The sequence below is a fragment of the Numenius arquata genome, chromosome W (genome assembly GCF_964106895.1).
Source record: "Numenius arquata chromosome W, bNumArq3.hap1.1, whole genome shotgun sequence".
NCBI lineage: Eukaryota > Metazoa > Chordata > Aves > Charadriiformes > Scolopacidae > Numenius > Numenius arquata.
The window spans coordinates 23,220,841-23,246,246 of NC_133615.1; the positions used below are offsets into that span (position 1 = coordinate 23,220,841).

At 40.9% G+C, this 25,406-nt stretch overlaps 1 protein-coding gene across 3 annotated transcripts in view; it reads right to left on the bottom strand.

Moving 5' to 3' along the window:
• LOC141476612 (zinc finger SWIM domain-containing protein 6-like) overlaps positions 1–25,406 on the bottom strand; it is a 179,020-nt gene that overhangs the window by 45,764 nt on the left and 107,850 nt on the right. For 2 of the 3 annotated variants that reach the window (XM_074165376.1, XM_074165377.1), the window contains 4 exons: positions 10,444–10,623; positions 8,770–8,946; positions 8,340–8,486; positions 4,495–4,641 (listed from right to left, as the gene is read on the bottom strand). In XM_074165376.1, coding sequence (XP_074021477.1) covers positions 4,495–4,641; positions 8,340–8,486; positions 8,770–8,946; positions 10,444–10,623 — 651 coding nt within the window. The remainder of the gene's footprint in view (positions 1–4,494; positions 4,642–8,339; positions 8,487–8,769; positions 8,947–10,443; positions 10,624–25,406) is intronic. The other variant, XM_074165378.1, reaches the window with a different exon arrangement.

Genomic DNA, 25,406 nt, shown 5'->3' on the forward strand with positions numbered 1-25,406 from the left:
AAGGTCTCCCCTCAGCCTTCTCTTCTCCAGGCTAAAGAGTCCCAGCTCTCTCAGCCTTTCTTCATAAGGGAGATGCTCCAATCCTTGAATCATCTTCGTTGCCCTTCGCTGGACTCTTTCCAGTAGTTCCCTATCCCTCTTGAATTGGGGAGCCCAGAACTGGATGCAGTATTCCAGTTGTGGCCTCACCAGTGCAGAGGAGAGGGGGAGAATGACTTCCCTCGACCTACTAGCCACACTCTTCCCTATGCAGCCCAGGATTCCGTTGGCCTTCCTGGCCACAAGAGCACATTGCTTGCTCATTGTCATTTTGCTGTCTACCAGGACCCCCAGATCTTTCTCTTCGGAGCTTGTCTCCAGCAGGTCCACGCCTAACCTGTATTGGTGCCTGACATTCTTCTTGCCCAGGTGCAGGACCTTACACTTTTCCCTGTTGAACCTCATGAGGTTCTTCCTTGCCCAGCCCTCCAGCCTGTCCAGGTCTCTCTGGATGGCAGCACGGCCCTCCGGGGTGTCAGCCACCCCTCCCAGTTTGGTATCATCAGCAAACTTGCTGAGGATACACTCTGTCCCCTCGTCCAGGTCACTGATGAATATGTTGAACAGGACTGGACCAAGTATTGACCCCTGGGGGACACCACTGGTTACAGGCCTCCAGCTTGAACCTGCTCCATTAATCATTACCCTTTGGGTCCTGTCACACAGCCAGTTCTCAATCCACCTCACTGTCCCCTCACCCAGCCCACACTTCCTTAATTTTCTAATGAGGATGCTATGGGAGACTATGTCAAAAGCCTTGCTGAAGTCAAGGTAGATGACATCTGCTGCTCTCTCCTCATCCAACCAACCAGTTATAGCATCGTAGAAAGCTATCATCAGATTGGTCAAGCATGACTTACCCTTGGTAAACCCATGTTGCCCACTTCCAATAACCCCCTGCTCTTCAACTTGTTTGGAGATGACATCTAGAATGAGTCTCTCCATTACCTTCCCAGGGACGGAGGTGAGACTAACTGGTCTGTAGTTCCCAGGGTCCTCCTTCTTGCCCTTTTTGAAGACTGGAGTGATGTTGGCCTTCCGCCAGTCTTCAGGCACCTCTCCTGTTCTCCATGACCTTTCAAAAATCATAGAGAGTGGCCCAGCGATAACATCTGCCAGCTCTCTCAGCACTCGCCGGTGCATCCCATCAGGGCCCATGGACTTATGAATGTCCAGTTTGGCCAAGTGGTCCCGAACCTGGTCCTCCTCTACTGGAGGAAAAACTTCCTCTCTCCATACCCTCCCCCTTGCCTCCAAGGCCAGAGATTCATGAGGGGCAGCCTTAGCAGTGTTTATGTTAGACTGCACGATTTTGAGAGAGGCAGTTTCTCCACCTTTGTCTTAATAAGGCAAAAATTGGAAGATCTATTTCAGTTTTTTTCCCCACTCATTTCCCTATCTCCTTAAAGCTTTGATGTTGTATATTGGAAAGGGAAGGAGCTTATACACCTGCATATATTTCAGTTGAAGCTATTAGGATTGTGCAAATACATTAGGCCTGGGAACTCCACAACTTCAAAACGCCGTTTGCTAGAACTCTTTTCATGCTTTTTTATTTCTTACAGTTGTATTTATGATACAAGTGATACAAGCTTGGGGCAGATTGGCTGGAGAGCTGCCTGGCAGAAAAGGACCAGAGGGTGTTGGTCGACTGTCGGCTGAACATGAGCCAGCAGTGTGCCCAGGTGGCCAAGAAGGCCAACTGCATCCTGGCCTGTATCAGGAACAGCGTGGTGAGTACCTCGAGTACTGTGTCCATTTTTGGGCCCCTTACCACAAAAAAGACATTGAGGTGCTGGAGCGAGTCCAGAGAAGGGCAACAAAGCTGGTGAGGGGTCTGGAGAACAAGTCTTATGAGGAGAGGCTGAGGGAGCTGGGGTTGTTCAGCCTGGAGAAAAGGAGGCTGAGGGGAGACAGACCTCACCGCTCTCTACAACTACCTGAAAGGAGGTTGTAGAGAGGCAGGGGTCGGTCTCTTCTCCCAAGTCACAAGCGATAGGACAAGAGGAAATGGCCTCAAGTTGCACCAGGGGAGGTTCATATTGGATATTAGGAAAAATTTTTACACTGAAAGGGTCATTAAGCACTGGAATATGCTGCCCAGGGAAGTGGTTGAGGCACCATCCCTGGAGGTATTTAAAAGACAGGTTGACATAGTGCTTAGTGACATGGTTTAGTGATGTTTTTTATCAGTTAGGTTGATGGTTGGACTAGATGATCTGAAAGGTCCCTTCCAACCTAGACAATTCTATGATAAACATGTATAATGTTTCTGACTTTTATTAACACTAGAAGTGCTACTTTTAGTAAAGATTACTTGGAAATTCCACACAGACCAAGCCATAAATTGTTTTAAAGAGTACTACTGATTCATTTGGCACTTCACAGATACACCATGACAAAATGCTATCCCAACCTCTAGCAGTTTACAGTCTAGTTTGGGAACAAAAAGTTGTAATGTACAGATGTAATGAGACAGACAGCTGTAGCAAATGAGAAGGCAGAATTGCATATTGCATATATATGCAGATTGCATGTGCGTGTGTAGGGGGAATTTACTTTTCAACACACACTACTTTTATTTCATGGGGTTGTTTTGGTTTTTTCTAATTGCAAAGAATCCAATTTCTTTTCATTAAAGTTCTTCCAGAATTGCTAGATATGGGATTAGAAGTTTATTGAAGAATATCCAATTGAATAAAATGAGTTTTGAGGCAAAGCCCCAAGAAGTTGGGGATATGCATTTAAGAGAGTTGTAGGTAGAGGGATGAACTGAGTTTCTGACCACACGGAAGGTGATAAGAAACTACCACAGAGGTGGAAAGAGACCGAGAATAAGGAATAAATCAGTTATACTCCCGGGAAGCAAATGCTGAAGTTAAAATGGGCATACACATCCTGTCCTAAATCATGTATCAATACTGCACAACTATTTTCCAATTCATAACCCTTATAGACCATGTATGTTATAAATTTTAAGTGTTTTGTCATTAATGCGAAGTATTATGTACACTTGTACCTAAGTCATCAAATAACATCCTGGACTACATAGGAGGAATGTCGCCAGAAGATCAAGGGAGGTGATCCTTCCCCTCTGCTCAGCACTGGTGAGACCACACCTGGAGTGCCACGTCCAGTACTGGGCTCCCCATGGAGATACTGGAGCAGACCCAGTGAGGGGCCACAAAGATGATTAAAGGACTGGAGCATGCACCATATAAGAGACTGAGACAGCTGGTATTGTTTAGCCTGTAAAATAGAAGGCTCAGGAGGGTATTACCAAAATGTATGAAAATCTGATGGGAGAATGTAAAGAAGACAGAGCCAGACTGTTCTCAGTGGTATCCTGTGACAGGACAAGAGGCAATGGGCACAAACTGAAATACAGAAAATTCCATCTGAGCATAAGAAAACACTTTTGTACTGTGAGGATGGTCAAACACTGCAAGAGGTTGCCCAGAGAGATTGTACAGTGTTCATTCTTGGCATTATTCAAAACACAACTGGACACAGTCCTGGGCAACCTGCTCTAGGTGACCCTGCTCTGAGCAGAGCAGGTGGATTAGATGATCTCCAGAGGAGCCTTCCAATCTCAACAATTCTGTGATTTCCTGTAATTTCACAAAAAGAGGACAGAGCAATATATGTGAAGAGGGTTACTACTATAAAGTCTTATTCTGTTTTATTTCAAGTATGAAATATGTAATTATCTTCAGGAATGAGTAACTGGTAATTTAAGTGCTTTCATATAACTTATGTAAGAAAAATTAAGATATTGTTTTTGCAGAGGAACAACTTGGTCAGTCTGCAATGAGGTAGCTAGGAAATGATTAACAACACAAAGGCTTACCAGGAGACATGCAAGAATGCTCATCCCTTAGGCAAAGGAGAAAACAGTCTATGCCGGATTGGCAGTTTAACAGGAGGATGAACATTTAACTGAGACCAACAACCTTGAGCAATATTACCAAAAAAGGGAAGAAATAAACAGGTGAAGTAAGAGGTGTAGGTGGGGTGATGGGGAGAAGTAAACAGAGGCGGGAAAAGCAGAAGTAGTTTTAGGCGCCTCGGATAGGCTGTAAACCCTAAAGTACCTAGCCAATGGGGAAACAGGGAAGGGAAACTTCGGCTGGGAATAGGAAATAAAAAGGAATTACTCCGAGAACTGGTGTGTCTGCTTGCTGGGTTACCCGTTCTTGCAAGAATGTGTAAATAAAATGTGCTTTGTATTGATCACTGCCTGAGCCATTGTTATTGGATAAGGAGTGTTTCTCACACTTATAACAAAATTTTACTTAACACAAGGGAGAAAAAATGTTTATTCTTAGGGAATGCAAATGTGAGTTCTTATACTATAAAGACAGTGGCTTTGAAGTTAATTCAGAAAGGCAAAATAGAAAAATGCCTCCAGTTACTGAAGGCTTAGAGAAGATTGCTCCCTTTGCATTGCCTTACCCATGAAGTCTGAGAATCCATGGAAGCCCTCATCATTCACCCTGCAGGCTTCCATCAGGCTACTGAAGAGGGTGCCAATCGGATCCAAAGGGTGTCCCACCCAACCTTCAAGATTTGTTATTGAGGTTACTCCTTTGTGTAGAAGTTCTGTGACAGAAAAGATGGAGGGAAGAGAGAGGGAAAGAGAGCACATTAGCCCCTCAAAACAATTATAGAAATAAAACTGATTAAAATTCCCTCAGTACAGAATTCAAAGTATTTCCAGTAGCTTCTGCTTAGAAGAAGAAAATAGTATCTTTCAGGGTGAACTCATTGCACTTTGTAAATATGTTAAAAGAGGAAAAAAAGAAAATGGACAAAGGCCAAACATTTTGAGCACTAGCAAAGTGCATTATAGGTTAAAAATTTCAACGGAAGTATCTTTTGAAATCTCTTACTTGATACCAGTAACTCTTCTGAAAATGCCTGCTGAAAAATTATAGCAAAGACTTTTTTTTGGTATTCACAACCGTTTCCTCACTTGAAAGACACAGTACCATTTTTACATTTTAAGTGAATCTGATGGCACTGAAATACATTAAAATATTCTAAAATTTCCATTTTAATAAATTAAATATGATCTTATCTTGCATCTAAATATTTATTGAAGTAATAAACTCAGGATGACAGCTCCTAAAAAAAAAAAGACAGAGTATTTAAATGAGGTATACAAGAAAAAATTGTCCTTTAAGTGCATGTTTTTGTCATTCTAAATTTTCAGTCAACAAATACCTTCATGGTTACTTTGTTTTGTAGCCCTCATCCATCAATCAGTTACAACATGAAAAAAATTGTTTTAGCATAAGGAATTGAAGGAAGTGTGGCTGTGTAACAGATGTTAGAGATTCCCCAAATCCTTTTTTTCACTAAGGGTCTTATAGCAGTAGCTCCCTTTTGACTCCAACACCCAACTTTTTTCTCCATGACTGAAATATGAGAGATCAGATGCATTACAAGTGACCATTTAAAAATTGTATACAAGCCATTACGGATACTCTGTTTCTCTGCCTATTACACACTAACTTGTACTTGCCTCTGCTCTCTCTTGTTCACAAAGTGCCATCTGTCCTGGTTTGAGGTAAAACAGAACCAAGTTTCTATTCAGTAATTTTACTTTTTAGCTGGGCCTCTTCTAACTAACTAAACTCTGAAAATTAACAGCATATTGTTCAGAAACTGCTCACTCTCATAGTGATAAGACCTGATTATACCAAGGAATGGTATGCCGAGAGGCCCTTGCTTATACTTATTGCTATAACAACCAAGGTCAGGTAACTTCGTTATTTGCCCTGTTGAAGGGTCGGAAGCAGAAAAGCGTAGAGGGGTCACACCTGTAGGGAGAAACGGACAGGACAGGTGACCCAAAACTGACCAACAGGGTATTCCATCCCATCTGCATCACGCTCAGTATAAAAGCTGAGGGATCAAAGGGTCAGTTCTCTCTCTTCAATGGCCGATGTCTGAGGAGGACCCTGTCTGTTCGTCTGTCTTTGATCCTGATCCATGCGTTCCTGACTCCAGATCTGGAATCCAGCTCCTGTCCGTCACCAAATCCAGTCTGGGACTTTCCCCTGTGCCTGCTGGTGACGTGATCGTCATCCTGGGAGCTTGATACTGTTTTGTATCTACTGTATACTTTTTTCCTTTTTAAAATTTTCTTATTATTATTCCATTATTTATTAATATTTTCATTAAAGTAGCTTAGTTTTTTTCTAAATTCATAAATCTCTATCTCTTCCTCTCCTCTCTTTTCCTTAGAGGGGGGAGGGAGGGGCCATCTGTCATTCTGATTGGTCAATCCAGCCACAACCATGACACCATCTTTCTGAGTAACCATACGTATTATCACAAAGCTTTAAAAACTTGCTTCTTGCCTATTTAAATGTGCAGCTACAAAGTGAAACACAGCCACACTGTTGAACTGAGTGTTCAGGAGGGTGGCTTTTTTTTTAAATCAACTGATATATAATATGAAAAACAAACAAGTAAACAATTGTCTTACTAACAAATACCATGTGCTAAAGACGACAGGCAAAAGCACATAGTATTACCAAAAAGGATTAATATCAGTGACTTCTTACTGACTTACTTATATTCCATTTCATCTACTGTGTCAATTTATGAGCTTCACTCTTGTCATGCCAAACAAAGGCTTCAGTCCTCCATTCATATAGAAATTTAACTTTAAATCCCACAAGTGGTTCCATGGACACCAGATCAGTCACATGAATGAAAACTAAGCAGAAGCAAGTGGTGGTTGCTGAACTGAAACTGTAGCTGCAGAATTAAACTGCTTATAGAGAAGACCAGCACATTTTGCAGTATTAAAAGAATATTTTTTAAAAATTCCAAACATAAGAGGAAAAAAAACCCAAAAGCAGTGAGTAACAACACAGAAATGACAAACTTCTTTATTTTGCGGTAGGATGAATCCATTTCATACACTCCATTTTTAGCATAATATTAGTTGACATCTATAGAAACTACTCACAGGGAAAGGAACTTAACAGAAATATTGAATGTCTAGATACTGCATTAGCAACTGGGAATGAAAAGGAGCAGTACTACGACCAGCATGCTTACAGCAGACCTTTCACACCTGTCAGCGGTATGTACACACATACACACACTGACATAGCCCCCTCCCTTCTTACCTCCCCAGTCTGAGGAGCTGGAAAAGGTGCAAAGCTTTTAAGGGAGCACATGTTAAGGAAATATATATTACACGATAAAAAGACTCAGAAAAATCCTCCTAAGTAATAATACAAAGTGCTTTTAAGTTTTTTTCAAATCTAAGATCCACAATAGTGCTCAACACTTCTTCCTTGCGCACTGTGAAGAAGAAATGGAGACACACAGGAACTAGTTATTTTTTTTTTTCAGTCAGGTGTCTATCTTGTCTTCACTTCAATTTCTAAATTATCATTTCTGGGAAAACACCTGCACATACACTTGAAAAATTTACACACATGACTTCACACTGGTATTTTTGCCTACAATGCATGAGGATACACATAGTTAAGAGTAGCAACAAAGACCTAAAATAAAATTTGAATTAAAGGTGTTCTTGTAGTAGCCGAGAACGTAATTCCAGTTTTTCCATGTGCATTCATTAACCACAAAGCCATCCCTTTCTTCTTCCACTACTTCTTCAAACTTATGACAAAGTTCAGTGCAGGATTATTTTTGGTAGAATGTTCCTTCAAAAAAAATAGGGGTAGTGCTCAGAGGAACACCGCAGAACATTTTATAAAGCCAGTGTTTCAAAAAAAATCTCATTTCCAGTGATGTTAATCCACTAAAGTTTTAAGCACCATAAGAGACTTTTGGAACAAACTGCCAAGTTTGATGAATTTCTGTAGTGCAGACTTTGCCTTGTTACCCTTAATGTCAAATTTAGGCTTCCAACTCAGAAATATATAGCTCTGCTAAATTATGTCAGAGGAAAAAAAATATTTTAAGTACCTGATGTGCCAATTGTAAAGCTCTGTTTAAAAGCCTATAAATTACACAGGATGAATATTTACACTGTAGAACCAAACCCCCTTATTTGGATAAAGGCCCCATCATGTCAGATGTATTGCCGAAGACAGAACAGAGTCCTTGCCCTGCAGAGCTCATAACCCAGCTTAAAAAAAACCCTCCAACATCCAGAATGTGACATTACCACTATGATCGTTTGGACTGAAGAGTTAAAGTCACCTCTTCTGCTTTAGTTTCAAAAGCAGTTTTCTCATGCAAAGTTCCAGTCCGGTGTTATTGTCACCTTGTCATGTCCTTTGCCCTTCTCTCTTCCCCACATTTACCTTTCTTCTGAGCCTGGAACATTTCCAGCTGTTTCTGCTGCTGCCTTCTTAGCGTATTAACAATAGCTATTGCTAGCCTCAGTGCTTCTTGTGGGTATCCATGAGATCGTAACGCATCCACCCTCGCACAGGCTGTAGGAACATGTTCTAAAATGGAGAAAATAATTGAGGAATAGCAATGCTTCCATGTCTGCAATTGCCTGTTTTGCTAGGTTACTCAAAAAGGGCTTTTTCATTTGTTTCCTTTGTTTTGTTTTTAAAACTATGGAAGAGACACTTTAAGGACTAGTTCTGAGCCAGCATTTCAAGGGAGCCTCTGTTCTTTTTGCCAGGCTTTTCATTCATCTCCCCATAATCCCCCCAAAATAATGCCACAGAAACTGAACAAAGCAGCAAGTCATGGAAAAGTCTTTCCGGTTTAGCCACTTACCATGCCAGAGGGGCCACCCTTGAGAGTCAAAGAGTGAGTTTTCAGTGTCGTCATGGTAACAGTAGTTGGTGTATAGGTCACTGCTAATAACATGCTGTAAATGGCTGTCCTCCCAGTGCAGATCACACGCCTCTATGGCTCGAGTGAATACTGTCCGATGTGGCCTGTTTGACGAATCTGTAATTTTCACAAGTTCAGAAAGCTGCATCAGTTTTTACTCATTCATATGTGAATCAGTCATTCACAGCATTCTTGTCTTCTGCCTATTCACTAATCCCCAACTGACGGCAGCCTGCCTTTCCCCGCTCCACAAGGAGTGGCCCACAGATGACACTTCACAACCCAATAGCTCAGGCGAAGTGCGTGCCATTCACTTTGCATTCAGAGAGATCTACAAACCAGCACAGCTAATGCTAAATAAGACTTTACAAAAGGAACAGCTAGAGATGAAAGACATTAAACAGCATATACAGAACTCCCCTAAAAACAAACTAGAAAGTATATGGCACACAGCTACTCAAGCATCCCCAGCTTTTCTCCTCAGACTCAGAGCTACTTAGGATGAGAGAGAAATAAACATTGCATGAAGACTTTTAGTTGTTTTCTTTGAGATGTGACTTTGAACACTTGTCTAATTTTTTGTCATAAACATATACAAATACTGCAAAGAAAGCAAGGTACTGAGGCCACGGGACTGACGTAATCCTTACTGGACATCTTCCTATGGCACTGTGTTTATGAATGTTGAAATGCCGTGTCAGAGTTGCCACTAGCCTGCCCAGGTTGGACTGAACATCACAAGATCCAGAAAGCAAAACACCTCTGTAGGAAGGTATATGTTGAATGAACTTCTGTCCTCAGCTAGCTGCATGATTTAAAAATGAACCAAGTCTATTTCCTTCAGAGGTGATCTTCCAAGAAAAAGAAACAAGGAAAGACCCATCTAAGCCCAAATCTGTCACCTCCCACAAGCACTTAATTTTAACTTTATCATGATTATATGAAATATGTATCAAAATACTGAGGGTTTTGAGGATTATGAGGGCTTTTTTTCCCAGGTAAATATCCTGCATCTTCCTCAGTTATTAGCAAAGTAGCAATCTTTGCTTGAAGGAGAAGGCTTCTGTCAGATTTGATAATCACATTTTAGATTAGACAGTGTGATATCGAGTAAGAAAGACACCTCCTCCGAGAAGGCAGTGTTGCCTCTGCAACCCCCCTCAGTCAATGCAGACTGCACAACACAGAGCATATCCCATAGATAGTTGCTTTAGTTTCTCACACACTCAGTTTAATGCAGTTACAACAGATTTCCCTTTAAGTATCACAGGCTTTCTAACTGCAAACAAAAGAAAAACTCCAATACCATAAGAGAGATAAGATTATAGTCAAGCAAAGAAACAATAGGCTTTTACATTACATACTTCAGGGGCATCCAATTTTCATGCAACAAGTATTTTATTTATTTTACTTTGAAAACATTGCAGCCCCAGTGCACACACACACCCATTTATCCTTTTTGCAAGGATAGTATTAGTGAAAATAAATTTGGCTGGTCAATCCTCAACAAGAAATTTACTTGTCCCAGGAAAGAGTGCTGAATTCTGCAAGGCTAGAGTATACAAGATAGAGACTATATTATATGTTGCAGTCAGTGCGTATATTTAGGCTCACCTTGGTTAGCATTTGCACCCTGAGGCAAAGCATTGGTTAAATTGGGCAGCTCATTTCCATGGTTTCCATCTTCCCAGGGACAAACATCCACATTGTTCCATTTTTTCAGCTGTTTTAGCCAACCGGCCTTCTGCTCCAACTTGCAGTGGGGATTTAAGACTATACACATCCACAGAGCACCTGATTTAAAAAAAAAATTGCTAAATTAGGTGTTCTATTAAAAATGCAACAGCCAATGACTAATTGCAAACTTCTATACTGCAACACTTTTTCTCTCCTCAAAGGCTACATTTCTTGTTTCCCAGCTACGTCTAACACCAGGCAGACTGAATTCCTGACGCAGAATCTTGGAGCTGGTGTGGCCTATCTGAAGCAGTTGAAAGACTGTATCAAGCCAACCTTCTCAAATAAAAGGCATTAAGTGGATCTTTTGTATTAGAAAATCCATAGTTCACAATGTACGGCCCATCAGACAGGAACATCAGTCAAAAGCAAACAAGAATTCACATAAAGTTACGGCAGGAAATTATCCAAGTTTTTCTTCTAATTTTTTGTACCAGACACAAATGTTGTTTTCTACAAACAAGAACTATGTATCTTCCAGCTTCCCATTACAGGAACCCAAACAAGTGCATTAGTAAGACATGTATTTTGTAAACATATACTTTCACACTTAAAACCCAGCAGAAGTACTGCTGATCATATAACTCATTCCCAAACATATCTGGACCTCAGAGATTCAGTAAACACTGGTTTTGCACAGTCTAACAGGAATAAGATATTTTTACTGCTACTACTTCACTAATTTGGTTACACTAGAAAATGTTTTACATTTTCTGTTTATGGAGCTTGAATAGAAAGCTAATTTGCACTGACGTTTCACATACGCCATCACTTTAGAACCTGCTCCCTGACATTATATGGCAGGGCAGGCATAAATACATCAGGGTCTCTAGCAACAATTTTCAAATTGAAAGATTTTTCTCTAAATCAGCTGTCTCTTCATCAACGTGAACTTTGACAGAAGCATGAAGACATCTGAAAGTACTGTTTAGCAAGAGTTCATTTGCTCATTAAGAACATGCCTTATACGCTACAAGAGATTTAAAGAATATGCTTAAACTATGCAATCTTCATGACAGGCTCAAAAAAAAAAATAAAAAAAAGAAAAAAATGCAGCTGGTTCTTCCAAGAGAAGAGAGTTCTCATATTCAAGTATTCTTTTGCTAACTAAGAATGCAAAATGGATACCCAAGAGCACAGGCCATGACAATACATTTATTCCTAAAGTAACTCAGTATGTTGGTATGCCACAGCACAGTAGCCAGTGGAAACAGAGCTTGATCCTTAAGGTTGCAAGTCTACTGCTATTCAGGCAGACATGGAATGGAAAAGTAATATCAAAGAAATCTGAAAATCACAACAAAATAAGATATGGTACAGCGCAGAACACCACAGAGATACTACACTAATACAGATTACTGCACAGTAGTTACGTACAGCAGACCACACTGTTTTGTTGGTTTTTTTGGGTTTTGTTTATGGGGTTTTTTTTGGTTGTATTTTGTTTTTTAAAAAAAGTGTCCAAAACATGTCATGGGAGTGAATAAAGCCAGTACTCTTTTTAAAAACTTCTTTTAAAATCAAATCATATGACTTTCTTTAGACATGCTCTTCAACACGCTTCACTCCCCAAACACAGTCAATTTATAGAATAGAATCATAGAATGATTTGGGTTGGAAGGGATCTTTAAAGGCCATCTATAGTCCAACCCCCCTGCAATGAGCAGGGTCATCTTCAACTAGATCAGGTTGCTCAGAGCCCCGTCCAAACTGACTTTGAATGCTTCTAGGGATGGGGCATCTACCACCTCTCTGGGCAACCTCTTCCAGTGTTTCACCACCCTCATTGTAAAAAATTTCTTCCTTATATCTAGTCTGGATCTACCCTCCTTTAGTTTAAAACCATTACCCCTTGTCCTATCGCTACGGGCCCTACTAAAAAGTCTGTCCCCATCTTTCATATAAGCCCCCTTTAAGTATTGAAAGGCTGCAATAAGCTCTTCCTGGAGCCTTCTCTTCTCCAGGCTGAACAACCCCAGCTCTCTCAGCCTATCCTCATAGAAGAGGTGCTCCAGCTCTCTGATCATTTTTGTGGCCCTCCGCTGGACCCACTCTAACAAGTCCACGTCCTTCCTGTGTTGAGGACTCCAGAGCTGGACTCAGTACTCCACGTGGGGTCTCACCAGAGCAGAGGGGCAGAATCACCTCCCTTGACCTGCTGGCTACACTTCTTTTGATGCAGCCCAGGATACAGTTGGCTTTCTGAGCTGCAAGCACACATTGCCAGCTCATGTCCAGCTTTTCATCCACTAGTATCCCCAAGTCCTTCTCGGCAAGGCTCTCAACCCCTTCAACCCCCAGCCTGTATTGATACTGGGGGTTGCCCCGACCCAGGTGCAGGACCTTGCACTTGGCCTTGTTGAACTTCATGAGGTTCACGTGGGTCCATTTCTCAAGCTTGTCCAGGTTCTTCTGTACAGCATTACAACTGGTTCTTATTATTAAGCACCAATGCATTCAGCGCTGCCCAAGACAAGAGGGCTATATTTCTTGCAATGTACAAAACAAAATAGAAGATGGGGCATATTGGAAAGCCTTGTAGAATAGTCATCTTGGGCTTATTTATTTTCAAAAATCAAGTATTACTTTAGGGCACTGAGGAGACACTGTACCTCTCAGCATCTAAAAAAAAAAAAAGCCAATGTAATACTTTATAATCAGATTCCAGGGTTTTCAGACTGCAGCAAAAGCAAAGTGGACTATCTTAACCATATGTGGTATTTCAGTCATCCAGCAAGGTGGAACGTACACTACTTATTACACCATGTCCCTACAAAATGAGTGGCCTTTTCTTTTTCTGGATCTCAGAAACACCAATAGAAACAAAGAAATTCACTTGCCTTCTTCAGAAGCTCCACTATGCACGCGGAAGGTCTAAGAGGCAGGAAAGGGAAGAGATACCCCAAAGTACTAAAATCCTTTAAAAACTTATTTGATTTAGAGGGAAACTATGTCAAGCGTAACTACATTGTTAGCAGTGATTGCCTCAGAAATCCATGCTATTTTTATGCAAATGAAACACAAGGACAAGTGTCTAAAAAAACTCCACACAAAACACTTAAAATTTCAGTAGATCAACTGCACCCTGCTCACCCTAACTTCAGAGTGAGCTGCGTGCACATCTGAGATCTCACCCAGCTTTTATGGCTGCCCTGACTCCCTGCAGAAAGAGGGGTGACAAACAGAACCTCCCCCATGAGTAGAGAAGGGAACAGAAAGAGCCTCAGACTCAGCTCCTGTAGCCCTACAAAGGCTACAATCTGGGAGAAGGAAGCACAATGCCAATGACCCCACACTCTTCAGCCTATTTGAGTTTCAAGTTTTTGTGTGTATGTGTGTGATCTCCCCCTCCCCCCAGTGTGTGTGCCTTTGCCTGTATTCATTTCTTCCTCCTCCTTCTCCCCAAGCACCCTTCCCCCTCCCCTGATACCTACTCCATTCTGGCTCTTTCAATTCACTGGTTCCTGTCCTGCTTCTCCCTCTGAAAAATCCAAGGAAAATGTTCGCTCGTGCCCAGATTTTACCACATGCCAACTGGAAGGAGCCCGGAGGATATTCTTCCTATTTCACTCTGATGCTGTTCAGTGGAAGCCCTCATAAACTGGCCCATAAACGTCACCACCAACCTAAAAGCTTACGCTGGCCTCAAACAGGAGATTCTCTATTTTCTGCCTAATGGCTCCTATATGGAGAAACTGCTGATAACACCCCTTACTACAGATAACACTTATGGAAAAAATGAAGGGCAGCTACTTGTAATTAATTAGTGGGGAATATACCTAAATCCAGTGACTTCAGCCCAGAAACTGCTGTTTGCAACAGCCTATACACAAAAAGAAGTTTCCCAAAATACATTCCTGGCATTCTCAAATAAGTTTACCTGTTTGACTAGATTTAACGATATTACCAATGCCACCCGCAATATGAACAAATGTCTCATTAAATGGAAAAAGAAAAAAAGTAAACAGAGAATGTGCTTGTGTTTACATATTCTGTTTTTCTAACACAGTTCACTTTTTCCTGTCTCCCTTTCCCCAGGCACCAGATATCTTTTCATACTGGATCTCAGAAGGCTGACATATCATCTACCCCCCCAAACTAAACCAAAAGTAAAGTTCTGATTTGGATCCCTTGACTGTGACCCATGTCTTTCCAATATGAAGCTCCTCACAGCACAGTGGCAAAATATCACAAACCAATATGGAAAATTTTTTCCCCCAGAAGATAACTGGAAGACAAGTCATGCTGTGACTGCAATTTGATATTAATTTCACAAGGGAATTAATATTATAACTGTCATATTGCAGTGAGGAATTGCCTGTTTTGGTTCAACACTAATCATTTTGACCTGGAAAAAGCCAGCTTTGCCAAAATAGACCTTTGGTTCAAATAGCCCTCTTTTTGAAAATGCACGGTTGTTATTCATCTTTAGTGCGCCTCACACCATAAAGAAATTACTGCTTTACACAAAGAATGCATGCCTTGTACATATAGGGGGAACATCAGTACTTTTGTATTTCTCAGTAGACGTCCATACCTCTGAATTAATGAGGGAGAAAGGAACAGCATGCCTTTACACAGATTAGGATTTAGACATGCAAACTGAAAAACATTAAGTAGTATTCAGTCACTGTAAAAGTAGGTGCTGTAAATAGTTACACATCTTGTGTATGCATGTATTCATGAAGCCAAAGAAAGTGCAAGGAATGTATACACTCTCCCAAGAGATCAAGCATTACTCAGTTTTCATAACTCCCATTATATTTTACTCTTGTCCCAGTAAATGGGAGGGTGGTGGTGGAAACAGTTTTAGTGGGGGCTAGGACACTGAGCATGACTGAAGATCCAGCATACAATTCTGTTTAACTGTTTGATTACAGTCTTCCCAAGAAATCTGCTCTTCCTAGAAATATTATGCTATCTTGTCAGGGCTGCTGTGTAGCAGCCCTGGTTTGGGTAGGCGTTTCTCATTTACAATACCTGTGTAATCAGTAGCTGAAACTTGGCCTTTGCCTTGGAATTTTACATTTAATAGACTTAAGATCAATCCATTCATTTGCAAAATTAAAATATGCAAGAAACTGATGCACGTTTGACATGTCTTTGCTCTTCCCATTAACATATGTTTCTTTCTTAAAAATCCCAAAAGCTACCACATTAGTAACATTTGATTATTTCAAAGAAAGTAAAGCCAGGTAATCTAGATCATTCCCTTTCTGCAACAGACAATTCAGCTTCAGCACTTGCTGCACACTTGCCACTGTGCCCCATTTGAGCCTAATCAATTCTATTACAAAAGCATCATTTTCCAGCATTGGAAGTGTCAGAACCATAGAAATGCCTAGGTTGGAAGGGATCTTTCAGATCATCTAGTCCAACCGTCAACCTAACTGACAAAAACCAACACTAAATCATGTCCCTCAGCACCATGTCCCCCCGTCTTTTAAATACCTCCAGGGATGGAGATTCCACCACTTCCCTGGGCAGCCTGTTCCAATTCTTGATAACCCTTTCAGTGTAAAAAATTTTCTTAATATCCAGTCTAAACCTCCCCCGGCACAACTTGAGGCCATTTCCTCTTATCCTATTGCTTGTTAGCTCCCTCAGCCTCTCCTCATAAGACTTGTTCTCCAGACCCCTCACCAGTTTTGTTGCCCTTCTCTGGACCTGCTCCAGAATCTCAATGTCTTTCCTGTAGTGAGAGGCCCAAAACTGAACACAGTACTCAAGGTGGGGCCTCACCAGTGCCGAGTACAGGGGGACGATCACCTCCTGAGTCCTACTCACCACACTGTTCCTGTTACAGAATAGTAACAATAATAGGAGACGGAACCTGTGACCCCTTTAAAATAGAAGCATCAGCAAAGGATTTTAAAGCGGTTTACATCTGTTTTTTAAACACATGCACTTTCACTGGGACAGTCACTTGGAAACCTCAAAGAAGGTAGTCTATGATATTTATTGCTTCTCAACAAGAAGGACAAGTGCCTTCAGAATGACTGGCAAAGTCACCTTGCTCCTCCAGGAACAGAGAGCTCTCCATTAGAACAAAGCATAATCAGAACTCCCATTGGAGAACAGCTGGTTTTATGGAATAGCGAAGATACGCAAAGCACTTCAGTGCTGTTCTCTCCTCAATAAGAACCCCAAGGAAAAGTACTCTTGGCATTCAATCAGATCCAAGTTGCAATTTTATTCATAAAAATAATTCCTTAATGCACTCTGGTTTCTCAATGCAGCCTTCAGATAAAAAGGCTCGCTATGGGTGCTGTGTTTCTTGAAGAACAGAATGTTTCATTTTGCTCTAATTCATTCTATTACTGAATTAAACCTTGATGTATTGGTCTTGACAAGTGCTTCATGCTGATTGTATTCTGTGTGATAGTATAATCACTCCCCATGCATTTCACACTAGCCGGCCGATTAATGCAATAGATTACCTGCAGCACTGATGGCAAGAGGGAATCATTGCCCTTCTATACACTAAACTTTGAATATGCATTAGAGGGAGTGGAGGTGTAACCCAGAGACAAAAAAAAAAAGTGTCTAATTCCTTAAGTTTCCCTTTCTCTCTTGCTGCATACCTCTGCTCCAAGGGTTAAAGGCACACTTGTATTCTGCTGAAAAGAAACAGGTATTTAAATTTTGAGATTCTACTCTAAGCTATCATCAGCTACATGCTCTGATCTGTGTGCGTCAAGTAACGAAAAACTCCTCCTCCCGTCTTCCTACATTTTCAACTTTTAGCATAATGGAAAAAGGAACTAACCAAGGACTTCAGTCATTTTGCATGAGCCTGTTGTTCTGGGTTGTGCCTTTTTCAGTTTGTTTTAAAAACTGCTGCATCTTTGCGGACACTGCCATTTGACCAAAGGGTTTCATAGAAGAAGAGAAATTTGCTTGAAAGGCACAGTTTACAGTATCATAGCCTGAGACTACAATCTCCCTAAGAGAGCATTTAGGTATTTGTCACATGCCCATGTGCCCCTCTATGTACTTATAGTACCTTATAACCTATAATCACCATAGCAAGTCACAGAGTATTGGTCTACAAAGCTAGGGGAAAGTATAAAGCACCTGCAAATGAATCTCACCGATTAACTTCCCTAATATCCACAAAACTATTCATTCATTTGTTCACGAACAGTCAATTGAAGGAAAAACATTGCTAATAGTAGCACAAATAGTGCAAAAATACTCCTTTATGAATAACTTAAAATTGTGAAGAATCATATTAAGTAGTTGCCAGCATTTACAGCTAGGTGGTGAACACAAAGTACGCTCCTGCCCAAAACAGAGACTAGATATTTTATCAAGTATTTTAACTAGTAATACATTTTCAGCAGCCAGTCTATTTTAAGAGACTGACAATTTTCAGAATAAAAGTTAACATGACTGCTAACTATAAATACACTACCCTACCTCTACTTAAATGTAACATAAAGATGAATGAATTCCTCTCAGTTAATTTTCTTTAGGAAGATACAAAACTGGAAAGTTTGAGAAGTTTGTCAAACAAAACAAGATACTAATAAAAGAAAGGGATGAAAATACATCTAATTTTTTTAAAAGAGTGGAGCATGGGCAAACACTCCCTTGTATGGTGGGAAAGGTCAGGAAAAAAAAAAAAAGTATGATTGCCACAACTATGTTCACAGAAGTTAAATAATCCAATATAAATGGCCAGAAGAACACATTCTGATTGTCTAGTCTGAATTCCTTCATACTCTAAGATTTCCTGAGTTAATTTTGTCTTCAAGTCCAAAAGTGATGGTTGGGTTTCTACAAAAACCAGCATACTTCAATTTTTAAGATTTCCAATATGAGAATCTAGCACAGCTCCTGGTTAGCTGATCTACTGCCTGGCTACCATGATTAAGATTATTTCAAAGTTTTCTAGTTAAATTTGTCCAGCTCCAATTACAATTTTCAGCTACCTTTTGTTTGACTGCTAGAAGTGTCTTCACTATCAAGTTTTTCGTCTATGTAGGTCTCTTAAATCACAAAGGAGATCATCCTCCTTTGTCTTGCATGACAGGTCTAAGCAGACTGAGATTCTTGCACCTCTCACTTTAGATTACTTTTCCAATTTTTCAGTTATTTTTCCAGTATCCATTCAAGGCAGAAAACTGGAAAATATCACAAGGCCAGATTGCTGGACTGCAGAAGTTAGTGAAGATTCAGTAATTCCTCTCCGTAGATCTATTACTTCTCTTTAGCTCTAGTATTTACTAGAAGTGGTATCAGAAAATTAAATGGCAGCTTAATGTTACTGTATTAAAAATAGAGGAAGGAAAAAAAAAAATAATGCTAAGTACAAGTTTGGACTCGCAGTAAAACTCAGACCTAATCTTGGAAGTAATGACTCTACAGTTAGGGCCACAATGAGTTTTGTACCAGCTCCAATACAGAGCAATTTTTTAGAACATTTATAAGTAAATCAGTTCAACAGCTTAGGAATAAAAACTTCAAAACCTGTTTTTATATGGGTACTTGAAAAAATTTGGCTCCTACTATAAAAGTACTTTCCATTCAACCGAACTAAATGGAAACCCAAACTTTCGGTATGGCATTAAAAATAACTTCCTCAAGTTATGCTTATAGACTAAAGTTACTTTCACCATTATTCCTCAAATCCGATAAATGCAGTTTAACCACATGAAAGAATATCCTCTTTGAAAATAGCTCCCACTTCGTGTCATACTCCAGCCTCATATACTCTCAATTTCAAATACCATTATGGCACATGCCAATAATCTTCTACTGTTCGTAATGAAGGAGGAAGGAAATCATCATCAAAAAAGATGGACAGAACCCATCTTTGCATAACAGCAGCCTGGCTTCATTCACCAGGAAAATGAACTTGACAGTCCTGTATTACCCATGTGGCTAAAGAGCTTCCAATTTCATTTCACAGCCAAAAGCCTGCAGAAAACACCAATTAACTTGCAGATCCCATTTGCCAACAAAACTCAGCCTGGTCTCAATATCTGGCATCTGGCAGTGCTCAACATTTAACTCCAAAGCAGAACCTCGCAGCCATCAAGATACCTGGGCAAGGGCACAAAGTCAAATTTTCCCCTTTTATTAAGGAAATTTTTTCACTGTCATAGAGAATAGGAAACTTTTACTTAATTTTTGATGGATGAATATTAACAAATTACTGCTGTAGTAAGATTGCATGAACCACTTTTTCCTCTCTAGAGTACAAAGAAGGTTAACTGACCTTTTCTTCAAATCAAGATTTCTTCAAATCTGAGATTGCAGTTCAACAGGCATCAGAAGATATTTACTGTGCATTTCCATATTCCTCCATTTTACCAATGCAATTTAAATAAAAGAAAAAACTAAGGGGCATCAGATAGTTAATCCTTCTGATATATTGAAGTTTTCAACTGTGGTCACCAAGAGTTAAACATATAGAGATCAGCATGTGAAATTTACCTACCTAGACACCATTTAAACAGCAACAACGTGAAGAATCCCAACTCCACTCTAAACTCTGGAAAGCGCATTCATGTATTACTGTGGCAAGTTGGAAGCGTTCACCAGTGCATCACTGAAGCTGCATCTAAATTCTTCTAGCATGAGAAGTATATGAGCAAGTCATATAGCTTTGAACTGTAATCTTAATCTTTCCAATACTACACCTTCGGAGCATTTAGCTTAACCTATTCATTGATGTACAATAGGGAAATCTGCTGAGCATAATTCTATTTTTCCTCCTGATCTAGAGGCTTTAAAACACAACAAAAATGCCTTACACATAACTAGCTAGTTAACTTGAGGCCTCTGAATCATAAATCACTTACAGAATTAGGACTTTGTATTAGCAGATTGCAAGGCTCATACTTAACTGTGAAGTATTTAGTTTGTTTTTTAAATCAGCATATTTAAACATACTAACCCAATCTGACTTCTACTGAATTCAACACAATTTACCACAGACTTCACACATTCACATACATGTTTCACCTGGAAAAAGGGATGTGTTTAACTAGAGTGAAACTCAAGGTGAAATCCTAGCAAAAACATAGCAGCAGCTGTGGTATACGATCAACATATTTTGATACCATTAGAGGAGGCAGAGCAGCTCAGGACTGAAACAGGGCCTGCCTCAGATTGCAAATACAGCAGCTGAGGTAGTGGCGAGGCTGGAGGCTGCACTGGGGCCTTTTGGGAGTGGCAACTACAAATCTGATTGATTGAATTGATTAGTTTACCGCTGTTTAATCTAAAATATTGGTTATTTGATGCTGCAGGCAGAGAGATTCCACCTTCAGATACATGCTGTCAAGAAGATGAAATTAATATAGAACTAATGAAACAAGAAGAGGAGCCACTAAGAAAATTTAACAAAACCTTTTATGTTTATTGGCAGCATGTGGTAAGGTAACAGATAGAGAACACATTTCTGCCTCTTCCACCACCTACCAGCTCAACTCACATGAGCAACAAAGAACGAGACCCTTCAGTTTTCAGTATGGTGGGATACAATTTTGCTCTGTACATGTCCAGCTTGGCAAAAAGCATTATTCCCCAGCAAGCCAAGGCATCATAAAAATTACATACTAAGAGGGTTGGCATACTTGAAGGCGAAGTAGTTATATCTACGCTCTCTGACAGAACTTTGCCTGCTCTGATTTTAAGGCTTTCCACCAAAGAAGTCTATAATATCAACTACAGACAGCCAGTACTTTATTAGCCTAATGCTTAATTTAGAATGAACATAATTTATGCTAAATGGGTTATATCCAGTCTTAGCCCCACCAGACAACATACAATCAATCATGGTCATCTTTAACAGTGGAAAACAAGTTTTACTTTTGACTTTTCCTTTCTAAATGAAGCATGCTATCCTTGCTTGCATTTAATTTCATTTAGCTTGATTTTGGACCTTTAAAATGTACCAAGAGCATTATGGGTTTTGGCTTTGTTCTCTGCAATGTTTGTTCCAATTTGTCCCAACTGGTGTCATCAGTAAGTTTTGGGTTGTTGTTTTGTTGGTTAGAGTATTTTTGGGGTTTGGGGTTTTTTGGGGCTGGTTCATGCCACATAAGTCAGGAATAACAATACTGACAAGAACACATCTCAAGACAGACTCCCGTAAGTCTAGATCTGAAGTGTCTTTCCAGAGTGAGCAAGAGCACAGGTAACTACTCCAAATTCCATAAATCACCAGGCAATTCCATTTAGGCTGCATGTCTTCAACTTGTTTTGAGAAAGCCTCCAAGATATCATCCAAAACCTTACTACAGCTAAGATACACACATTAATTCCTTCACTCATACACTCAGTAAATTATATTTTAGAAAAACAAATTAGATTTACCACTATATTTTAAATAATTCAGGTTGTCTTTTATTGCTTTTATCTTCTATATACTTACATGCTGATAAGATAGGGATAAGAGTGTCTCCAGAAACAGGGAAGTTAATTTAAATTGCTAGAGTAAGATAACTGAAGAAAATAGGAGAGTTAATTGAAACTGCAGGAATGAGATAACTGAAAAATAGGGGTATTAACTGAAAATACAGAAGTTAGACAATTATAAAACCACAAAAGTTAAACTCCTATGTAACAGGTGGATTGAGAAGTCTGTACCTTCCAAGTACCTCAGCCAATAGGGAAAGGAAGAGGGTTACATGCGGCCAAGTAATTAGGATAAAATGGAGGCTGCATCCTCTGGAAAAATCAAGAGACCCCACAGGGGAATGCCCCAGTGGACTCTCCCTTTATTCAAATAAAGTCTTTGCAGGACTCCTCTGTCTCCTTTGTGAACATTGACCTCTGGCTACGGGATTTTCTGCACAAGTGGGGGCTCGTCTGGGATCCTTCGACCTTCCAAAGACAGCAGATGACGAATGGAGCTGATAGCACGCCTCACCAGAATTTCAGTGATCAGTTCCCTTCGACAGCTGCTGGCACTGGATGACTGATTGGGTACCTGAGACTGTTCAGGAGACAGACGAGCAACGGATCACAGAGGTCGATGAAGAGACCATTGGAAACCTCACCAGTGAGTACCACAGGAAATTCGGGGAGTAAAAGAGGGAGGACGTCCAAGGAAGGTGGTAAGGGAAAGTCGAGAATGGGTCTCGACGACTGGGATGACGATCCCGAAATACCCCCAGAAAGTCCCCTGGGGAGAATGTTAAGACCTTGGGGAGATCTATACATTCAATCAGAAATAACTAAGGAAACAATGGTAAAATTTTGTTATTTTATCTGGCCTGAATATAATTTGCAAAAAGGTTTTAGATGGCCTCCTCTTGGGTCAGATGATGCTAGTCTTTCTCAGTGTTTATGCTTATACTTGGACACTGAGAAAGGACTTTTCTACCCCTCTACTCTACACTCGTGAGACCCCACCTGGAATACTGTGTCCAGCTCTGGAGTCCTCAACACAGGAAGGACATGGACCTGTTGGAACGGGTCCAGCAGAGGGCCACAAAAATGATCAGAGGGCTGGAGCACCTCTCCTATGAGGACAGGCTAAGAAAGTTGGGGTTGTTCAGCCTGGAGAAGAGAAGGCTCTGGGGAGACCTCATAGCAGCCTTCCAATATCTGAAGGGAGCCTACAGGAGAGCTGGAGAGGGACTCTTTGTCAGGAAGCGTAGTGACAGGACAAGGGGTAATGGTTTTAAACTGGAAGAGGGGAGATTTAGATTAGATATTAGGAAGAAATTATTTACTGTGAGGGTGGTGAGGCACTGGAACAGGTTGCCCAGAGAAGCTGTGGATGCCCCATCCCTGGAAGTGTTCAAGGCCAGGCTGGATGGGGCTTTGAGCAACCTGCTCTAGTGGAGGTGTCCCTGCCCATGGCAGGGGGGTTGGAACTCGATGATCTTTAAGGTTCCTTCCAACTCAAACCATTCTATGACGACTTACTGAAAAAGAATGTGGGGAAATATGGTTAAGAGCGCCACCAACAGGAATTTGTGGAGTCAGAGAAGAAATAAGGGAGAGTCAGAAAATGGGGAGAGAAAGGGAACACAGAAGGAGACATGGGATGTGAAGATTGACATAACGGGCCTTTGGATGAGTTGGTTAGAAAAGCATAACAGGTGTATGTAAGAAGGGATGAAGAAAGGGCAAAGATGAAGGCAAGAGTGATGGCACAGCTTTTACAGCCTCCAAAGGGAAAAATGCTGGGACCCCAAGATCGAAGCGGAGGGGGCAACCATCAGGGTTTAACAGAAACTTGCCTTCCTCGGTGAGGAGGAGCCAACCCAAGCCTGGGCTGGGAAGAAATCAGTGCACTAGTTGTAAGAAAGGAGGACATTGGAAGAGAGAGTGTCCGCAGAAGCAGGTGGATCCTAATGAGGATGAAGTCCACCGGTTGATGGAAATGGATTGTTAGGGGTGTCAGGGGCTCCTAGTATTACAGGGAACCACCTTGGAGCCCTTGGTAACCCGTCGGGTGGGTCCAAATGGGGAGGAAGTACACTTTTTAGTGGATACCTGAGCCTCTTAATCTACTTTAAACTTTGTGCCAAAGGGGCACAGTTGTCAAGATAATCTATAATTATCCAAGGAGTAAGTGGAAAGGATGAATGGGTACATTTCATCCAGCCGCTATTAATAGAAGAGATAAGTTTGAGATGCATGAATTTTTGTTCATCCCTAATTGTGATTGTAATTTATTGGGGAGGGACCTGATGGCTTTTGGGGGATGCCCACTTATGGAGGATAGCAAACAATATTTTGCCTTTTGAGTGGGAACAAGAAGAACCAGGGAAAATAGTGAAGAAACAATTGATGTGGATTAGGTTGTTGCCTGTTTTTCTAAAATGTTGGATCTGGTGGCAAGGGGGTGGCCTCATTGTTTACAAAATTGTGCAGCCAAGGCTTTAAGGGTAACCAAGGCTTGAAAACTGACAGCAGGGGGGAGCTCTCACACTTAAAGCTCTGTTAACTGAAAGAGCTTCTAAATGGATGAAGCGGGGAAGGGTTTAATCCGGCCTCCTGTTTAGCTGGCCCCGAGGGAGGAGATCCGGAGGAAATTCATGACTGTGTTCAAGTAATAGATCTTCAAACCCGAGCTAGGGAAGAACTAAGGGATGCCCCTTGGCCAAATGGGGAAAATGTGTTTATTGACAGTTCCTCAAGGGTAATAGAAGGAAAACGAGTTACAGGATATGCTGCAGTAAAAGGAAGAGAACTGGAAGAAGGAGGGAAGCTACCCTCCACATGGTCAGCACAGACTGCAGAATTGTATGCCTTAATAAGAGCCTGTGAATTGTATCAAGGAAAACCAATAAACATATTTACAGATTCAAAATATGCATGAGCCGGGGTGGCTCATGCATTTAGAAAATTATGGGAGGAAAGAGGGTTATTAACCTGTAGAGGAAAGCTATTAGCTCATGAAGGTTTAATTACTTGCCTATTGGAGGTGGTGAATTTACCAGAGAAAGTGGCTATAATACATGTCAGGGGACATCAGACAGGATACTCGGAAGAGGCAATAGGCAATCGACTGGCAGATGAAGAAGCTCGGAAAGCAGCACTTCTGCCAGAGGTATCTAGGATCCTCCCTTTGCTCCCAGTGACTCCACCACTGCCAGAGAAGATGTGTTTTCCACCAGAGGAGTCGGAGATAATTAAAAATAGTGGAGCAGAAAAAAAAGAGAGAATAATTGGTTTACAAAGAATGGTAAACAGTGGGTACTGAAGGCCTTGGCCCTGCAAATATTAAAACAACTCCATGAGGGGAGTCATTGGGGTTCTCGGGGATTAGCGGAAGCCTTCCTCAAAATGTAGGCTGCCTTGGGTCTTTTTGTTTTAGCAAAAAGAGCAATTGAGGGTTGTTTAATTTGTGCTAAGGTCAATAATCG